Raw genomic sequence first — 18,385 nt, forward strand, 5'->3', positions numbered from 1 at the left:
ATGTGAGAAACATCTTCATGGCCTAACACTTAATGGTAATAGAATCATGTTTTATACTAAATAGCTCAAATTTTGCTACACACAAAAGTGCTAGAGGAGCTCAGCAGGACAAGCAACAATAATGGAAAAGAGTACAGCATTTTGTGTGTTGCTTAGATTTCCAGCATCTTCAGATTTTCACTTGTTTATTTTTCAAATTTTGCTACATTGAATTTTTTGCCATTTAAGCTGGCTAAGGCTCACATCAGTTTACTTAACTTCCCATGCATAAATACCTGTAATCATTCATTGAGTATTCTGCTCTCACACATTGTATAAAGGATGAATAATGCTGCTACTAATGTGAAGATTACATTTATAAAATTATCACTTATCAGGAACTAAACATAACCTTTCAGTATACTACATTAAATCTAAATTGAAACCACCATGTTACAATTCTCACAGACTGTACACTTATAAAGTGCATTCCCAGAAAGTAATTCCTTTTACATGAGAGGATAACAGTGTAAATAATTAATGACCTTATCAGAAAGCTTCAGTGTATTCCTACTCCAAATGGCTTTGTGTTCTGCATTCACACCTTCATTTAAAGTCAGCAGCCAGATCCTTTCCCCCATCAAAAGGCAAACATTTTTGTTCTTCCTTGCATAATTGATACCTTTCCTGTGAATGTTGTAGCAGATTATTATGCGCCTATGATTCTACTGCAAGTTTTTCATTATACTTGAGCTTCTGACACAAGTCTAATGATGTTTATTATGTTCTTTAAGGTTGTCATAGCTGGGTGGGTGGGGGGGGGGGGTTAGTGGGGGTCCCTGATGATAGATGCTGCTTTCCTGCGACAATGCTTCATGTAGATGTGCTCAGTGGTGAGGTGGTGTTTACCCGTGATGGGCTGGGCTGTATCCACTTGTGAAACAATGGATCTACTTGGACAAAGAGTTTTGTAGATCTTGGCCTGGACAAGCAGGTTGTGAATCCCAAGCAAAGCTCGTCGAATTCATTAGTCACCTCCCATTTCTCCTAGGCTACATTGACGACTGCATTGGTGCTGCTTCCTGCAGCCAGGCGGAGCTCGTCAACTTCATCTCCAACTTCCACGCTGCCCTCAAATTTACCTGGTCCGTTTCCGAAAACTCTCCCCCCTTTCTCAATCTCTCTGTCTCTATCTCTGGAGGCAGCTTATCCACTGATGTCTACTATAAACTCACGGAGTCTCAGTTATCTGGACTATACCTCTTCCCACCCTGTTACTTGTAAAAATGCCATCCCCTTCTCTGAATTCCTGCTTCCACCACATCTGCTCTCAGGATGAGGCTTTTCATTCCAGAACGAAGGAGATGTCCTCCTTCTTCAAAGGAAGGGGCTTCCCTTCCTCCACCATCAACGCTGCCCTCGACCACATCTCTTCCATTTCCCACAAGTCTGCTCTCACCCCATCCTCCTGCCACCCTACCAGGGATAGGGTTCCTCTTATCCTCACCTACCACCCCAGCAGCCTTCTGGTCCAGCACATAATTCTCCACAACTCCTGCCATCTCCAATGGGATCCATCACCAAACACATCTTCATCTCCCCCCGCCACTTTGTTTTCTGCATAGATTGCTCCCTATGTGACTCTCTTGTCCATTCATCCCTTCCCACGGATCTTCCTCCTAGCACTTATCCTTGCAAGCAGAACAAATGCTACACCTGCCCCTACATCTCCTCCCTTACCACTATTCAAGGCCTCAAACAGACCTTCCAGGTGAGACAATACTTCATCTACGAGTCTGTTGAGGGTCATATACAATGTCCATTGCTGCCGGTGTGGCCTCCTGGACATCTGTGAGACCTGACGTAGATTGGGAGATTGCTTCACTGAGCACCTACGCTCTGTCCTCCAACAAAAGTGGGATTTCCCAGTAGCCATTCATTTTAATTCCATTTCTCATTCCAATATGTCAATCAATGACCTCCTCTACTGTTGTGATGAGGGCACACTCAATGTGGAGGAGCAACATCTTATATTCTGTCTGGGTAGCCTCCAGGCCGATGGTATGAACAAAGATTTCTCAAACTTCCGGTAATGATCTCTCCACCGAACCCCCCCCCCCCCCCACCTCCCCTTCACCTGGTTTCTGTGGCTATGAAGTTTCGTGTGTATTCAGTTCACCAAAATTAACAATACCATGAGCAGGATAACATTAATTCTGTACTAATTAATGGCCTTCCATGTCATTAACATTTGCTTATAATAACTGAAGACATTGTCATTTTGTACTTGACTTATTTATCATCAAACTTGTAGCAAAGAAATGAGATATCTCAGTTTCATAAAGCATTTTAAAAAAACTAAAATGTCATCTTTTTCAGTATTATTTTGTTACTATTTGCAGGACAAATGGTTTTGCTTGTATACGATTTTAATCTTCAGTGGGTAATACTCTGTATCTATGCGCATCAGCCCTTACTGTTACTGAAGAGGAAACCGAATAGCAATCACCGCAGGCAGTTAATACACAATTAAATCTCAGGGATCAGAATCTGTTAGCCAAGTTGCTCTGTTCCTTGTGTATGAGCTCACGTGAAGTTACTATTAGCCCAGAGATACCCACAAAACTCATCGGGGGGGGGGGGGGAGTTTGCCCACCCAATAGGAGACTATGAACATCCTGATATCTTAATTACTGGCAAACATTTTCTTTTAGTTATTGCAAGAGCTGCTCCAAAACAAAATATTGGCCTTTCTTTCACTTTCCCGTTCTGTTCTTTTTGTTCCCTTAATTCTGTCGTTTACCTTTTATTAACATGGCTATTATAATTATTTTTCCAACGTCAACATGCAGTTACAGGCTCAGCTGCCAGAATGTCAGGCATGTTTCTTCAGAAGGTAGTCAGCTTGATTGTTGTGATCAGTAAACGTCTCCCACATTTCAACTCCTTTAGTCAATCCTCTCTGACCTGCTTTAAAATTTTACTTATTCCACAATAACTTCTCACGTTTGGCTTTTGTACTAACTTTAGTTTGGGGAAAATTAGAGATAAATTATTGTAATGGATGAGTACACAAAAAAATCCCATCGTATCCTTTGGTACATAAACTTGACTTTATGCAGCTATGCTTGAAAGCCTCGTTGACACTGATAAGCCGAAGTTTAAATATTCCTCACAGCTTTTTATTCCAATTATCTTATTTCTGTTTTATATTGCAAACTTCCAGGAAGTCTACTCCCTTCAGCAATGTGATTGGCACCACACATTTACACTTGTTGCTAACATGAGAAGTACCTTGTGTGACACACAGTACCACCCCGGTTACGGTGTATTGTTCTAAATTAAATGAATACCTCCATCAGGGAGGTGGGTGGAGATGCATCTCTACCAAAGAGGTGTAAGGCGCTGCTTCTCTCGCTAGCCTGCAGGTCACCCTTGGGCAAGGTGTAGCATCTGCCTAGCACCTCCCCTCAACTCCCCTGGATCAGGCCAGCTAGCTGATCACAGCTTAGGAACCAGAAAATACCCACACAGTCAATGGCACAGAAAGCAGGTTGGAAAAATCAAAATCAGCATTCATGACTAAAAAAGCAAAATAAAATAGAAATGCTGCAAATATGCTGGTCAGGCAGCACAAGTAAAAAGAAGGAAAAAGAGTTTACTCTGAAGATAATCTGAAAATTGTAAACATAATTCAATATTTGGTAAACCATAAGACCATAAGACAAAGGAGCAGAAGTAGGCCATTCGGCCCATCGAGTCTGCTCCGCCATTTTATCATGAGCTGATCCATTTTATCCTATTTAGTCCCACTGCCCCGCCTTCTCACCATAACCTTTGATGCCCTGGCTACTCAGATACCTATCAATCTCTGCCTTAAATACACCCAATGACTTGGCCTCCACTGCTGCCCGTGGCAACAAATTCCACAGATTCACCACCCTCTGACTAAAAAAATTTTTTCGCATTTCTGTTCTGAAAGGGCGCCCTTCAATCCTGAAGTCATTCCCTCTCGTACTAGACTCCCCCATCATGGGAAACAACTTTGCCACATCCACTCTGTCCATGCCTTTTAACATTCGAAATGTTTCTATGAGGTCTCCCCTCATTCTTCTAAACTCCAAGGAATACAGTCCAAGAGCAGACAAACGTTCCTCATATGTTATCCCTCTCATTCCCGGAATCATTCTAGTGAATCTTCTCTGTACCCTCTCCAACGTCAGCACATCCTTTCTTAAATAAGGAGACCAAAACTGCCCACAGTACTCCAAGTGAGGTCTCACCAGCGCCTTATAGAGCCTCAACATCACATCCCTGCTCCTATACTCTATTCCTCTAGAAATGAATGCCAACATTGCATTCGCCTTCTTCACTACCGACTCAACCTGGAGGGTAACTTTAAGGGTATCCTGTACGAGGACTCCCAAGTCCCGTTGCATCTCAGAACTTCAAATTCTTTCCCCATTTAAATAATAGTCTGCCCATTTATTTCTTCTACCAAAGTGCATAACCATACACTTTCCAACATTGTACTTCATTTGCCACTTCTCTGCCCATTCTTCCAATCTATCCAAGTCTCTCTGCAGACTCTCCGTTTCCTCAGCACTACCGGCCCCTCCACCTATCTTCGTATCGTCAGCAAACTTAGCCACAAAGCCATCTATTCCATAATCCAAATCGTTGATGTACAATGTAAAAAGAAGCGGCCCCAACACTGATCCCTGTGGAACACCACTGGCAACCGGCAGCCAACCAGAATAGGATCCCTTTATTCCCACTCTCTGTTTCCTGCCAATCAGCCAACGCTCTATCCACGTATGTAACTTTCCTGTAATTCCATGGGCTCTTATCTTGTTAAGCAGCCTCATGTGTGGCACCTTGTCAAAGGCCTTCTGAAAATCCAAATATGCAACATCCACTGCATCTCCCTTGTCTAGCCTACTGGTAATTTCCTCAAAAAATTGTAATAGGTTTGTCAGGCAGGATTTTCCTTTAAGGAATCCATGCTGAGTTCTGCCTATCTTGTCATATGCCTCCAGGTACTCTGTAACCTCATCCTTGACAATCGACTCCAACAACTTCCCAACCACCGACGTCAAGCTAACAGGTCTATAATTTCCTTTTTGCTTCCTTGCCCCCTTCTTAAATAGCGGAGTGACATTTGCAATCTTCCAGTCTTCCGGAACCATGCCAGAATCTATCGACTTTTGAAAGATCATCGCTAATGCCTCCGCAATCTCCACAGCTACTTCCTTCAGAACACGAGGGTGCATTCCATCTGGTCCAGGAGAATTATCTACCTTTAGCCTATTCAGCTTCCTGAGTACTTTCTCTGTCGTAATTGTGACTGCGTACACTTCTCTTCCCTGCCACCCTTGAGTGTCCGGTATCCTGCTGTCTTCCTCAGTGAAGACTGATGCAAAATACTTGTCCAGTTCCTCTGCCATCTCCTCATCTCCCATTACAATTTCTCCAGTATCATTTTCTATCGGTCCTACATCTACTCTCACCTGTCTTTTACTATCATTTTCTATCGGTCCTACATCTACTCTCACCTGTCTTTTACTCTTTATATACTTGAAAAAGCTCTTTGATATTATTTGCTAGTTTCCTTTCATAGTTAATCTTTTCTCTCTTAATGACCTTCTTGGTTTCCTTTTGTAAGGTTTTAAAGACTTCCCAATCCTCTGTCTTCCCACTAATTTTTGCTTCCTTGTATGCCCTCTCCTTAGCTTTAACTTTGGCTTTGACTTCTCTTGTCAACCACGGTTGCATCCTTTTTCCACTCGAAAATTTCTTCTTTTTTGGAATATATCTGTCTTGCACCTTCCTCATTTCTCGCATAAACTCCAGCCACTGCTGCTCTGCCGTCTTTCCCGCCAGTGTCTCTTTCCAGTCAACTTTGGCCAGTTCCTCTCTCATGTCACTGTAGTTTCCTTTACTCCACTGAAACACCGACACATCAGATTTCGGCTTCTCTTTTTCTAATTTCACAGTGAACTCAATCATGTTATGATCACTGCCTCCTAAGGGTTCCTTCACCTCAATCTCTCCAATCACCTCCGGTTCATTACACAATACCCAATCCAGTACAGCCGATCCCCTAGTGGGCTCAACGACAAGCTGTTCTAAAAAGCCATCTCCCAGACATTCTACAAATTCTAAAAAACCTGTGGCATCAGTCTGCATAAAAACAAGAGGACTTTTATTGAATCCCAGCCTGGAATATCTCTAATAAAACACTGTGATATTGATGAAAACATCATGTTGGAATCATGTAAAGCAGAAGACATGAGGCAAAATGAGCATTCCCCTACAGGTGGCAAAAATAATGTGTGGAAAAATATAACTTATTAGATTTCTAAGTTAGACAAGCTATTGATTTCCTCAGAGCAAATAGTAACTCATTCCCCACTTTGAAATGCACAAAACAGGATACAGCTGTATGGAAATGACATAGGGGACAATAATGCTCCCTAAAGATGAGCAAAATATTACATTCAAATGTAATGATGACACAAGATCAAATAACATACTGTGATCTTTGAAACCAGACATACCCTGGATGCACCACTTATAACTACTTATAAGTAGAAGTGATACTTTCCAAATTATTCTTTTATTAAAATATTCAGGAAAGTTATGAATGGATTTGAAATCTTCAAATATTCTTCCAAGTTTCACAAGATATTATCATGTTACAAGAGGGAACTGCAAACAAGAGACTGGGATTATGCTTGTTAAATATAGTTCAAAAGAAATTAAGGTTAGAATAAAGGAAATGAGTTAAGAATTTTAATAAATGAAACTTTGACTTTAAATGAAATTAAGTCTCTAAAAATTTGGGCAGTACTAGAGAATTATGCAGATCACTTACTTTCAGTTGCAACTCTCAAGAGTTAATAAACCACAATAGATTTAACTTATCGACTATGTGCTTTTCTAAGTATCCTAAAATGGTTCACAGCCATCCAAGAATTTGACCTCTAATCATATTAGATATTGTACAATTAGTATTAGCCCAATGTAAAGAAACTAGATTGGAGAATTTAAATTACATTATGAAGCCACAAAACACTGAAATTATTTATGCTTTTCCCTCATTTTCTCACTTTACTTAATGCATTTATTTATCTAAAGGGTAAAAACAAGATAGTTTCAAACTTCCATATTATTCTGACATTAGCAGCATTTCACAGTTCAACCAACAGGGACACTCCATGAAAAGAAGAGAGAGGGAGCGCAGAAGAACTTGGATCAAATATTGTTTTTAAGCACAGTAGTCTTTTTTTAGCGTGTTGCACCAGACAGTCAGCCATTCTTATCTGGCGCGTGGTGTCAGGATTGGTCTCCTTTCGGATTAATCGGGTCACAATATGAACGTTGCTGACTCGATCCTTTTTTTTTTAAAAAGAGGTCGAGTGGCTAGCTCGACACTCAACCCAGCACGGATGGAAAGCATGCTCGGGGGGTGGCCTGACTTGGATTCGAACTCGGGAGCCTTCGCTCCGGAGTCCAGCGATGATGCCATTGCCCCACAAGGTAACTACAATCAACACCGCTGGACGTCAGTACTGCAGCCATGCCAAGTGTATCTGCGCAAATCTCAATCTGTACTTACTCAAAATCATCAAAATCCATATCAGCACCATCAATGGGCTGGGCCGGACTGCTTGCTGGACTTTCCAAACTGGCACGCATTCGGTTCGGCTGGTATCGCATCGAGCGTTGACGAATACTGTCTCTACGTGACAGGTACTGGATGATCCGATGGGCATAATAGGCAGGGGATAATCTGAAATAGTATAGGTATAGTGGTTTCAACTTAACTCAATTCACTAACATTTGTGGATAATGATTCATCAGTCCACTAGACTATAAGACATGAAATGTAGAAGACATATCAGATACTTTCCATCAAGAACATGGAATCATCATCACAAGCAACGCCCTGTGATCAGAATAGTAAAAATATGCATCCATAATTAACAGGTATTACTATATTTAACATAAGCATATAAAGTAATATGGGAACTCATTCATATCAGAATCAGGTTTATCAACGACATATGTTGTAAAATTCATTAGCTTCAAATGTAGACGCCCAAGTGTAAGGTATTTGTAACCTAGGGATGGGTTGTACAATACAATTTTATTTTTACCACCAAACCAGATGGTTGGAACACTTTGATCAGCCCTTCACTGGGAAAAATATCTAATCTTCTGTGTTGTTAATTTAGATTCCACTAGTATAAGAGACTAAAGCAAAGTTCATTCACAGAGGGTCACAAAATTGTCTAATGTAAAAGAATGAAGCAGCACAGGAGTAAGACACAATCACCAGCAACCAACCCCATCATCTCAAAGCTACTCATGCCTGTCAGAAAAGCCACCAATTTATCGTCTTATTCACAAATTTTCATGTATTAATTCAATTACGATTTTAAACTTACTACAAATTTTCTCCCAGCACACTTACCTGACGAAAACTTGCTGTGGAAAACTATATATATAGAATCATTTTCTCACTGCACTCTCCATTCAAGTCCACTTAACTTATGAATGTTTCTGTCAAATCTTTAATGCTGATGAAGGATCTTTGCCCCAAAATGTTACTTCGATTTCCCTTTCAGTAGACGCAGCCTTGTCAACCAAGTGTTCCTAGCATTATTTTTTATTTCAGATTTACAGCATCTGCAGTATTTTTCTGATATTCATCTTCACTGCATGAAGGAATACAGTTTTTGATTTCTGAACCTCTGCAAAACTGGAATATTTCACACCATTTATATACACCCTCATACAATGACAAAGTAAAGGAGTTATGAAATTGTGATTATCATTTCAGGGAATCTGTATTTTCTTCTAACTTCTGTGTTGTTTAGCCAAAAAAATACCAGTGCCAGTCAAATGAAAACAAGCTGTTGGGTTTTTGTAATTTTACATGCTATCATCAATGAGACTTCAAAGTAATAATGTTTGCAGGCTGGTACCACCATCTTTTATAGTTAACAGATATAGAGAGATCTTGCGAAATTAAACCATCTAATAAAGAGGTCAATTATATGCATTATATGTAGAGGAAAGCCACAGCAGTCAGGTCTCTGGCACACAGTCTGGCCCTATGGCTCAGAAGGGAAGTTGGGGGTGGGGGAGTGGGGAAGAAGAAACGAGCTGTAGTGATAGGGAATTTGTTGATCAGGGAAACAGAAAGGAGGTTCTGTGGATGAGAACAAGATTCCCAGATGGTTTGTTGCCTCCCAAGTGCCAGGGTCAGGAACGTCTCGGATCAAGTCCACAGCATTCTTAAGTGGGAGGGTGAGCAGCCAGAGGTCATGGTCCACATCAGTACCAATGACAAGGGTAGAAGGAGTGACGAGATCCGACAAAGTGAGTTCAAGGAGTTAGGTGCTAAGTTTTTGATTAAGATATGATTGCTACCTGTGCCGCGCGAGGCCAGATATGGGAAGATCATATAGTTTAACATGTGGCTAAGAAGATGGTGTAGGAAGAATGGCTTCAGATTTGGGCAATCTTCCAGGGAAGTGAAAACCTGTACAAAATGGATGATTTGTACCTGAACTGGGGGAGGACTAATATCCTAGCAGGAAGGTTTGCTAGTGCTTCCACACAGGGAGTGGGGCTTAAACTAGAGCTGTAGGGGGATGGGAATCAGAGTGCCAGAACAGATAGTGAAGTGGCTGTGGAGAAAGATGTTGTTAAGCCTACATACAAAGTCATTAATCAAAAGTTTGAGCATTGTGAGACTATTGTTCTGAGCTGTGTATATTTCAATACAAGGATTATTGCAGGAAAGACAAGTGACCTTAGAGCATGGATTAGCATGTGGAATTATGACAATGTAGCCATTAACAAGACTGGGTTGCAGGAGGGATAGAAATAGAGGCTCAGTGTTCTGAGATTCCATTGTTTTAGATGTAATAGATCAGGGGGGGATTAAAGAGGGAGGGTTGGCATTACTAATCAAGGAAAATGTCATAGTGGTACTCAGGACAGACTGGAGGGCTCGTCTAGTGAGGCTTTATGGGTAGAATTGAGCAATAAGAAAGGTATAATCATGTTAATGGCATTATATTATAGATCACCCAATAGTGAGTGGGATTTAGAGGAGAAAATTTGTAGAGAGCACAGACTGTTGCAAGAAACACAAGGCTGTGATAGTAATACATGCAAAATACTGGAGGAACTCAGCATTTGCTGGAGGAACAAATGGGGTATTTGAGGAGAGTAAGAAATGTGAGAGAGCACTTAAGAAGGAAATCCGGAGGGCTAGGAGACATGGGGTTGCTCTAGCAGACAAGATGGAGAAAAATCCTAAGGGCTTCTAGAGATACCATAATGATATCAAGAGATAAAATCCATCCTCTGGAAGATCAGATTTGTAATTATGCATGGAGCCAAAAGAGATGGGGGGAGGTCTTAAATGGATTTTTTTTTTGCATCCGCATATACTCGGGGATGGACACAGAGTCTATAGATGTGAGGCAATGCAGTAGTGAGGTCATGAACCCTAAGCAGATTACTGTCTGTTTGCTGTCTTGAGGCAAATTAGGTTGGTCAAGAAGGTTCAGTTGTTTAGCATTCAAGATGAGGTAATAAATTGGATTAGATATTGGCTTTGCAGAAGAAGCCAGAGAGTGGTTATAGATAGCCGCCTTTCTGACTGGAGGCCTGTCATTAGTGGTGTGCTGCAGCGATCATTGCTGGGTCCATTGTTGCTTGTAATCTATATCAGTAATCTGGATGATAATGTGGTAAACTGGATCAGCAAATTTACAGATGACACCAAAATCAGGGATGCAGTGAACAGTGAAGAGCACTATCAAAGTTTGCAGCTGGAAAAATGGCAGATGGAATTTAATGCAGGCAAGTGTGAGATGTCGCACTTTGGAAGGACCAGCCAGGGTAGGTGTAGATGGTGAGTGATAGGGCACTGCGGAGTGCAGTAGAATGGAAGGATCCGAGAATACAGATACATATTTCCTTGAACATTGCAACATGAGTAAATAGGGTCATAAACAAAGCTTTTGGCATATTGGCCTTCATAATCAGTGTATTGAATACAAGAGTTGGGATGTTATGATGAAATTGCATAAGACATTGGTGAGCCTAACTTGGAGTATGGTGTCCAGTTCTGGTCACCTACCTACAGGATAGATGGACTGGCAATAAGATTGAAAGAGTGCAGAGAAAATTTACAAGGATGTTGAAGAAACTTGAGAACCTGAGTTATCGGGAAAGGTGGAATAGGCTAGGACTTTATTTCCCTGGAACGTAGAAGATAGATGGGAGTTCTGATAGAGATATACAAAATTATGGCAGGTATAGACAGGTTAAATACAAGCAGGTTTTTTTCCCTACTGAGTTGGGTAAGACTATAACTACAGACCTTGGGTTAAGGGTGAAAGGTGAAATATTTAAGGCGAACGTGAGGGGGAACTTCACTCAGAGGGTGGTGAGAGTGTGGAACAAGCTGTCAGCACAAGTGGTGGATGCAGGTTTGATTTCTAATATTTACCAGAAATTTGGATACATATCTGAATGGGAGGGGTATGGAGAGTTATGGTCTGGATGCAGGTTGATGGCACTAGGTAAATTAATGGTTTGGCATGGACTAGGTTGGCTGAAGGGCCTATTTCTGTGCTGTAGCTTTCTATGTTCAAAATTCAGGTACTTATTATCAAAGAATGTATAAATTATCAAATCTCAGGGTTGTATAATATATACATTCTTTGATAATAAATGTACTTGAATCTTGAAAATAAGAGTCATAGAACACTACAGCACAGAAATAGGCCCTTAGGCCAATCTGGTCCATGCTGAACGATTAATGTATGGATTTGCTGCTCTACTTGGTGGCATGCTTTAAATGCAAGCTGGACAACCAATCACCAAAGACTTTGCAGCAACTCTTTGGTCAAATGTCATAATTGGGTTTCACTTGATATAAAATTTATGTCTAGTAATAATATTCTTAGTTTCTGAGGGAGCTGGAAGGAGGGCATGAGAACCTCATCTTCAATTTCTTCTCCATCTTGACTAGGCTGCAGGCTTCTAATTACTGAAAAAGAATCCAGTAAGCATAGGGCGAATTCATCAAGGATGATGAATTTACATTCCAAGTTCTGCGTTTTGTAACTGCAATACATTTTTCTTGATGGTCATGACTATCATTTTGCATAAGTCATTGAATTTCTGCCTTGTACTTTGAGAACCAACACTTTTTCACAACTTCAATTATTTTATTTATCCTTGGGCACTCATTGAAGTGCAATGTCTTAGTCTAGTCAGTTAAGTATTTAAAAGAAATATCAAAAACAATTTCAACTTCAATATTCCTTTGGAACTCTCATCAAATATTTTTGAACATGTGCCCTCCTTTACAGCATTGAAGTTAGTTAATAAGCTAAGCATGAAGGCAGCTAACAAATCTGTCTGAATTTTTTAACAACTTCTAATTAAAATTATTATATATATTTGCTAATATGGGATTGCATCTTTTGTATCCATTCGCCTTTCATATATTTGGAGCAGATGAAAATCATTAACCTAAACAGCGCACATTTGCAAACTAATCATTGAGCAAGATAATTACTAGCATTTTTTGATAATGATAACGAGCCCTGTTGTCTCAATTCTACTCTTCCTCAAAGCTACACGAATCCATTTTGTCGATTTTGAGCAACTGGAAATACATTTTGAATCCTACCTATGGCCAGCAAAGGGAAATATACAAGAAAATTCTCTGACAGAATATTTCTTGTTCAGGAAACACCTGCTCTTTGTTCTTCACTGATCTCTTCAAGAACAGATATAATCAGAAATCATCTATATAAATATTTAAACTTGCATCTTAATTCTAGCAAGGGGGCAGGTAAAAAGGCAACAAAAACTAACTCCAAAAGAAAACTGCACACTGCAAGGAGGAACAAGTGGTTTAATATACCAATTAGATTTATGCCCAGTGATCTAAAATGAATCAAGGACTGTTAAACTGTTTCTTCATCCAAAGAACAATAACTACTTTCAAATGTAAATTTTAAACAAATATTCTTGGATTGCCATTGGTTGACAGAATTTGCTGCTCAACTTAAAGTGAGAGAACAGGAGAGTTCTGTTTAAAATATTAATGACAAATTATGCATTATGTAATAAGAGTTGATCAACTATATTCACATGTAAAACATGTTTACTTCAAGAACAAGGTACATTTCTATTTTCCATATTTCATCTGACAAGAGCCCAATGACTTACAGTGCCATATGAACTCATTTCATTCCTCAAAACCCTTCTTGACTCATTGTGCAAATCTGCTAGAAACCACAGTTAATTCATATTTTTGTAAAATAGTAAACAGAGCCAAAAAGAGGCATTACACAGAAACAGGTGTACAGAAGCAAGACAGATTGGCTGGTTGAGTGGTGTTGCAAAAATAAACACACACTCATTGTCGACAAGGCCAGGAAACTGATTGTAGACTACAGGAAGGGGAAGTCAGGAGAAGATGCACCAGCAAACAACAGGAATTCTGCAGATGCTGGAAATTCAAGCAACACACAGCAAAGTTGCTGGTGAACGCAGCAGGCCAGGCAGCATCTCTAGGAAGAGGTACAGTCGACGTTTCAGGCCGAGACCCTTCGTCAGGACTAACTGAAGGAAGAGTTAGCAAGAGATTTGAAAGTGGGAGGGGGAGGGGGAGATCCAAAATGATAGGAGAAGACAGGAGGGGGAGGGATAGAGCCAAGAGCTGGACAGGTGATTGGCAAATCCAGCTCTTGGCTCCATCCCTCCCCCTCCTGTCTTCTCCTATCATTTTGGATCTCCCCCTCCCCCTCCCACTTTCAAATCTCTTGCTAACTCTTCCTTCAGTTAGTCCTGACGAAGTGTCTCGGCCTGAAACGTCGACTGTACCTCTTCCTAGAGATGCTGCCTGGCCTGCTGCGTTCACCAGCAACTTAGAAGATGCACCAGTCCTTATTTAGAGGTCAGCGGTGAAAAGGGGGAGCAGCTTCAAGTTCTGGGCATCATCATCTCAGAGGACTTATCCTGAGCTCAACACATCCATGCAATCATGAAGAAATACACCAGCAGCTGTACTTCACTAAGAGTTTAAAGAGATTTGGTATGTCACCAAAGACCTTAGCAAATCTCTACAGATGTAGTGGTCAGCATTCTGACTGGCTGCATCAGTGCCTGGAATGGAGGTTCCAACCTTCAGGATCAAAAGACACAGCAGAGGATTGTAGACCCAGCCAGCTTCATCGTGGATTCAAACTGCCCCACCACTGAGGAAAACTTTCAAAGGTGGCATCCATGATTAAGGATCATCACAATCCAGGACATTCCCACTTCTCACTATTACCATCAGGGAGCAGGTAGGCCCACTCAAAGTTTCAGAAACAGTTTCCTCCCCTCTGCCATCAGATTTCTGAACGGTTCATGAAAACTATCCCACTATTCCGCTTTTGCTTTCTCTTTGAAATTTATAGATTTTTTTAATGTCTTGCACTGTACTGTTGCCACAAAACAACAAATTTCATGACATATGTTAGTGAAAATAAACCTGACTCAGAAGTTCAATCCTACAGACAACCAACCACATACACATTAAGTCCCTTTTTAAAAAAATTTCCCCACTTTCTCATCAACTCCCCAGATTCTACCACTTCCCCATGTACAAGGTCAATTTACAGTGTCCACAATCTACCAACCTAGGTCTCAGGCACTACAAGGCAGTGGCACTACTAACTGCACCTCTCTGCCCCAACTGTACGCATCCTTTATATTTCTTTAAGACTAATGAATACAATTTACAAAACCACATACAAGTGCAAGGTTACAAAATGCCATGATCTAATCAATCTCGAAATCTGAGAATTCAGTTTATGTGGGCTGTTGACTTTAATGCAAGTACTCCTAGGCAACAAGTTATATCAACTATATATTTTATATCTTTTATATTATATCTTTTCTCAAAGTGATAGTAAACCTGCTTTAAAAAAAATCTACAAACACTGACAGACAGCATCTGCAGAGAGAGAAAATTAAAATACAAGTTGAATGCCTTTCATCAGTACTAGGAAAAGCTGCAAACAGAAGGGAGGAAACACTGAAGAAAACAGAAGGGTAGGTCTCTGACTGGTTAAGAGTAGATGAAATTTGTTACTAAATAGATGTAAAAAAAGTTTACAGATTCAATGAGCTGTAAGGCCATGGATAAATTATTGTACGCAAGTAAAATGCAAGGATGGAAAAACTAGCAGTTCCTCTCATGCCAAAAAGTTAACCTTGTTTGGAACTTAAATTACAATGCTTCACTGGGATATTATATAGGCATCCGTTAGTCTCAGGAGACCATGGATTTGTGCCTTGGAAGGTTTCCAGGGCGCAGGCCTGGGCAAGGTTGTATGGAAGACCGGCAGCTGCCCATGCTGCAAGTCTCCCCTCTCCACGCCACCAATGTTATCCAAGGGAAGGGCACTAGGGGCCAATACAGCTTGGCACCGGTGTCGTCACAGGGCAATGCGTAGTTAAGTGCCTTGCTCAAGGACACAACACGCTGCCTCAGCTGAGTCTCGAACTAGCGACCTTCAGCTCACTAGACTGACGCCTTAACCACTTGGCCACACACCAACACACTGGGACATTACATGATGCCAAATTAAATAGGTAATTTCTATGCAACACTCACTTTCAAGTAAAATGGATATATTGATTTAAAAAACTATTAGAAACAAAGAATTGTCTCATTAACTTCTTAAGAAACTGAAATTAGACCAAAATTGAAACTTTGTTGCCAAATAAGTTATAATGGACATTTTAATTTGAGATTTTTTAAAATCATCCGCAGTATGTAGCTTAAAATCCAAGGTCTTGGACACCAGCATAAAACAGTATTCCTGCTTTAACTGCACCATGCTAATTTTAATTACAAAAACATACTGCACAATTGATTTGCAATCTTACCAAAATCATTTCTGTTTGTTAAATTTAATCAACTGTGCACCAGATAAAAGTATTTCTTCAATAAAGTACATAAGCTTCTTTTTAATTCACCAGCAAATATCTAAAGAGAATAGTTTAATAGGGGTAAGAAGGTCATCTCTCTGAATTTTGTACACTTTCATAATGTATTATTTCATCAGTAAAGCATCTTCAATATCCAGCTCTATTATTTGAAACATTTTAAATCACTTTTGCAAGCTGGTGATGAGAAAAACAAAATTCTGTAGTAAGACCCAAGACTTTTAGTGGTGTACATTTGGAGTATTCCCACATACAATCACTGAAACAGGATATTAGATATTAAAGAAAGAAATCATAAGGCAACTTCAATTATCCTAATGTAAAATGAAAAAAAAATCCCACTTAAATCAGCCATCTCTGCAAATTGAAAAAAACAGCTGCCAAAATATGTTGGAAAAGTTTTAAAAATATTGTCACTCTTTTTCAGATCTGTCTTTCAGACACTCAGAACAAGCAGCTGTAAATTCCATGTAATTTAAATCCCCTTAATGCAGTGAATTACCATCTGTAGATCCAGATGCTTGCAAGGTGTGGACACTGGGGCACGTTTATGACTGGAGCTCAGGTGTGGAATGTATGCTGCTTATGGGGATGGAGAGCAGACTCAGGTGTCCAGCTGAAACTGGAATGCAGAGCGCAGGCCAGATGCTCACTCAGAAGCAGGGTCCAGAATGCAGGCTGGATGTGCAATCAGAGCCAAGGGCCCAGAATACAGGACTGGCGAGTGGCTAAAACAGAAATTTAAGTGTGGGCCAGGTGTGCAGCCTGGGGCAGGAACACCGGGAGCCAATAACACGTAGGTTTACGTACAATTAGAAATCAAAACTTACAAGCTGATAAGTACAAACTGAGACTTACAGGCAATTTGCTACATCAAAGAAGTCTTAGTGATTTCGTTAGCAGTCTGAGTGATTTAAACATTTTTGTTATTCAAGGCAAGTCCTTGCCCCTGTTCCTTGCCCATAAGGAGGGCTCAGCGTAGCTGCAAACATGGATCCACTTTACAATGTGCATCTCATGCCCTCCAAACTAACATGCACAAGTGGCTCTCATGGTTCTGCAGGCTTTTAAACAAAAAAACTGACCAAATCCACTCAAGAGCTGAAGCTGAAATAAAACCCAATGAATCAATTCAGTTCCTCTGTTAGTTAATGATGTGGTTACCCACCATTATTTATCATCTCATTTCTTTTCAGACATTAGGCTATTCATTGCCTTTTATTTTAAAATGTCTGATACAATTGAGATTGAACATTGCTGGGGAAGAGGATTTTGCAACCAAGTCCCAGATTTTTTTTCCTGATTGTAGCAGTCCAAGTGCAATGCAAAATCAAGCTTCAAAACACAACTGTGAACACATGACTATGATTACTTTAACATAGAAGGTACTCCTCAAAATGCTAAATTATGTTACAGTAGCCATGTGACCACAATTTCTATGAAGCAACAAGTGTTTGGCTGGGGCACAGCTGCCGCTTGTATATCAATTCTACAAAATACATGTTTTAATTAACAACCCAAATAAACTTAAGCACACATTTTAATTTAAGATTCAAATAAGAATTCAGTGCAATTAATGAATTCAAACACAGGTAAAGTATTTTTCAAAAGAAGGTGAAACAAGCGTAAAGGAAGTCAAGCAGCATTTTCTCATATCCTTTTTCTTTCTGGTTGCCAAAATCAGCCTGGGATAAGCTGAAATTTGGGATACAGTCATGTTAATGGTTTCCAAAATCACATCTCCTGTAGTACACCAAGCACCAGCAGTGATGGTGACATCACAAAATCGTGGTTTTAAGGTTTTCCCACATTACCAATCCCACATATTTCAGTAGAAATGTCAGATCATGGGAAACTCAAAAGAATGGACTTCAACTCAAAAGACATACACAGTTAAATAAAATTGATAATGAGTGTCCTCAGACACTTAATTCAAAAACAGCTTCGATATCCTTCAGTGAGCAGAAATGGCATCAAGTACTCCCACTTGGCTGCACTGTTGAGGTCATTTACATGAAGGTGCTGAGAAAGTACCCAATTATGATAATGGCAATGATCCATTGCATTAATGTGGCATTTCTGATACAAACACCTCCACAGTATTCAGGTGAATAACTACTCTAACTAGACAGTATGAGATGACGATTTTCTGCCTTTAACTTGCTGGAAACTACTCTGAGATCATCCATTTTATTTCTACTGAAAGGAGATGGAAATGAATTAAAAGGGAAAGTGCAGCTTAGTAAGCATCAATTGTTATATGTGTTTGCTTAGAAACAGCAATTTGGAAATGCTGACTTACTTTGGTTGAGTAAACAGTTATTGTGTTCAGCAGAGAAATCAAAACACATCACTGAAT

General features: G+C 40.1%; 1 protein-coding gene across 2 annotated transcripts in view; it reads right to left on the minus strand.

Moving 5' to 3' along the window:
* Positions 1-18,385, minus strand: part of LOC140205080 (activating molecule in BECN1-regulated autophagy protein 1-like) — a 417,476-nt gene that overhangs the window by 269,175 nt on the left and 129,916 nt on the right. For both annotated transcript variants that reach the window (XM_072272238.1, XM_072272237.1), the window contains one exon: positions 7,601-7,774. In XM_072272238.1, coding sequence (XP_072128339.1) covers positions 7,601-7,774 — 174 coding nt within the window. The remainder of the gene's footprint in view (positions 1-7,600; positions 7,775-18,385) is intronic.

This window comes from Mobula birostris, chromosome 11 (assembly GCF_030028105.1).
Source record: "Mobula birostris isolate sMobBir1 chromosome 11, sMobBir1.hap1, whole genome shotgun sequence".
Lineage (NCBI taxonomy): Eukaryota > Metazoa > Chordata > Chondrichthyes > Myliobatiformes > Myliobatidae > Mobula > Mobula birostris.